The sequence below is a fragment of the Phaethon lepturus genome, unplaced genomic scaffold, assembly GCF_000687285.1.
Source record: "Phaethon lepturus isolate BGI_N335 unplaced genomic scaffold, ASM68728v1 scaffold23484, whole genome shotgun sequence".
In the NCBI taxonomy this organism is placed as follows: Eukaryota; Metazoa; Chordata; class Aves; order Phaethontiformes; family Phaethontidae; genus Phaethon; species Phaethon lepturus.
In genome coordinates, this window is record NW_010532896.1 from 12,847 (window position 1) to 13,838 (window position 992).

Here is a 992-nt window from a genome sequence, read left to right on the forward strand (position 1 = left end):
CCTGAGAGACGCGGCTCTTTACCTCCCCTCCGGACGCAAATTGGAAGGCATGGACCAAAACGTGGGGCGATGTGTGGGAGCTGGGGGAGACCCCCCGCTTTGCTGGGGGCTGTGGAGGGCAGGGAGAGCCCCAGGGCTCTGGGGAAGGCTCGGTGTGGGATTGCCAGGGCTCAAAAACACGGGAACCTGTGGAAAGCCGAGGGAGAAAGCTGCAGTTAATAACTTCCTTCGGCTCAATCAAGCCGAGACCCTCCCGGCTTTGCGGTTGCTGCGGGGAAAGGCTGGGGAAAGCCCTTCTCCCTCCCCTCCGGCGCTTTTTGATGGAGAACCCGCAATAACCTCCTGTGTTTTCTTCCAGGCGACCACGGTGCTCAGCTGGGTCTTCACGGCGCGAGCGGAGATGGGCTGGGAGACGAGAACGCGGCTGTGGAGGAAGGAGAGACCAGCCCGGACCCACAGCCCCAGCAAGGACGGAAAGTGCGGAGGGAAGCATGTACCTGCCCCTACTGCAAAGACAGCGAGGGAAGGTAAGGCTGCTCCGCCGGGGATCTGGCAACACCGGGCTGCCCGGGCGACCTCCGAACCCCCGGGAGCAAGCTGAAACCCCGAAAGCGCCTCGTTTGGCCCCGTTCTCCCTCTCTCCGGTCAGCTGGAGCTTTCAGGGTTGTTTTAACTCAAGGAGCTCGGGGCATCCAGGTAAAAAAAAGCAACACATCTGCCACATCCCGGGCTGCGGGAAGGTGTACGGCAAAACCTCGCACCTGCGGGCTCACCTGCGGTGGCACACCGGGGAGCGACCCTTCGTCTGCTCCTGGATCCTCTGCGGGAAGCGTTTCACCCGGAGCGACGAGCTGCAGCGGCACAAGCGCACGCACACAGGTAGGGATGCGGCTTTCCCTGGGGTCCGGCGCCTTCTCGCCGGCCGGGGTTTGGGGGGCAGAACCGGCCCGGCCTCCGCCTGATCCCTCTCTCCCTCCCGGCTCCCAGGGGAG

At 64.1% G+C, this 992-nt stretch overlaps 1 protein-coding gene across 1 annotated transcript in view; it reads left to right on the forward strand.

Moving 5' to 3' along the window:
- The window catches only part of SP1 (Sp1 transcription factor), a gene marked incomplete at both ends in the record, with an annotated part of 13,303 nt that extends 12,424 nt beyond the window's left edge, over window positions 1-879 (forward strand). Inside the window, 2 exons of the mRNA XM_010285015.1 lie at window positions 359-527; window positions 680-879. Coding sequence (XP_010283317.1) covers window positions 359-527; window positions 680-879 — 369 coding nt within the window. The remainder of the gene's footprint in view (window positions 1-358; window positions 528-679) is intronic.
- Window positions 880-992: the final 113 nt, after the last annotated feature.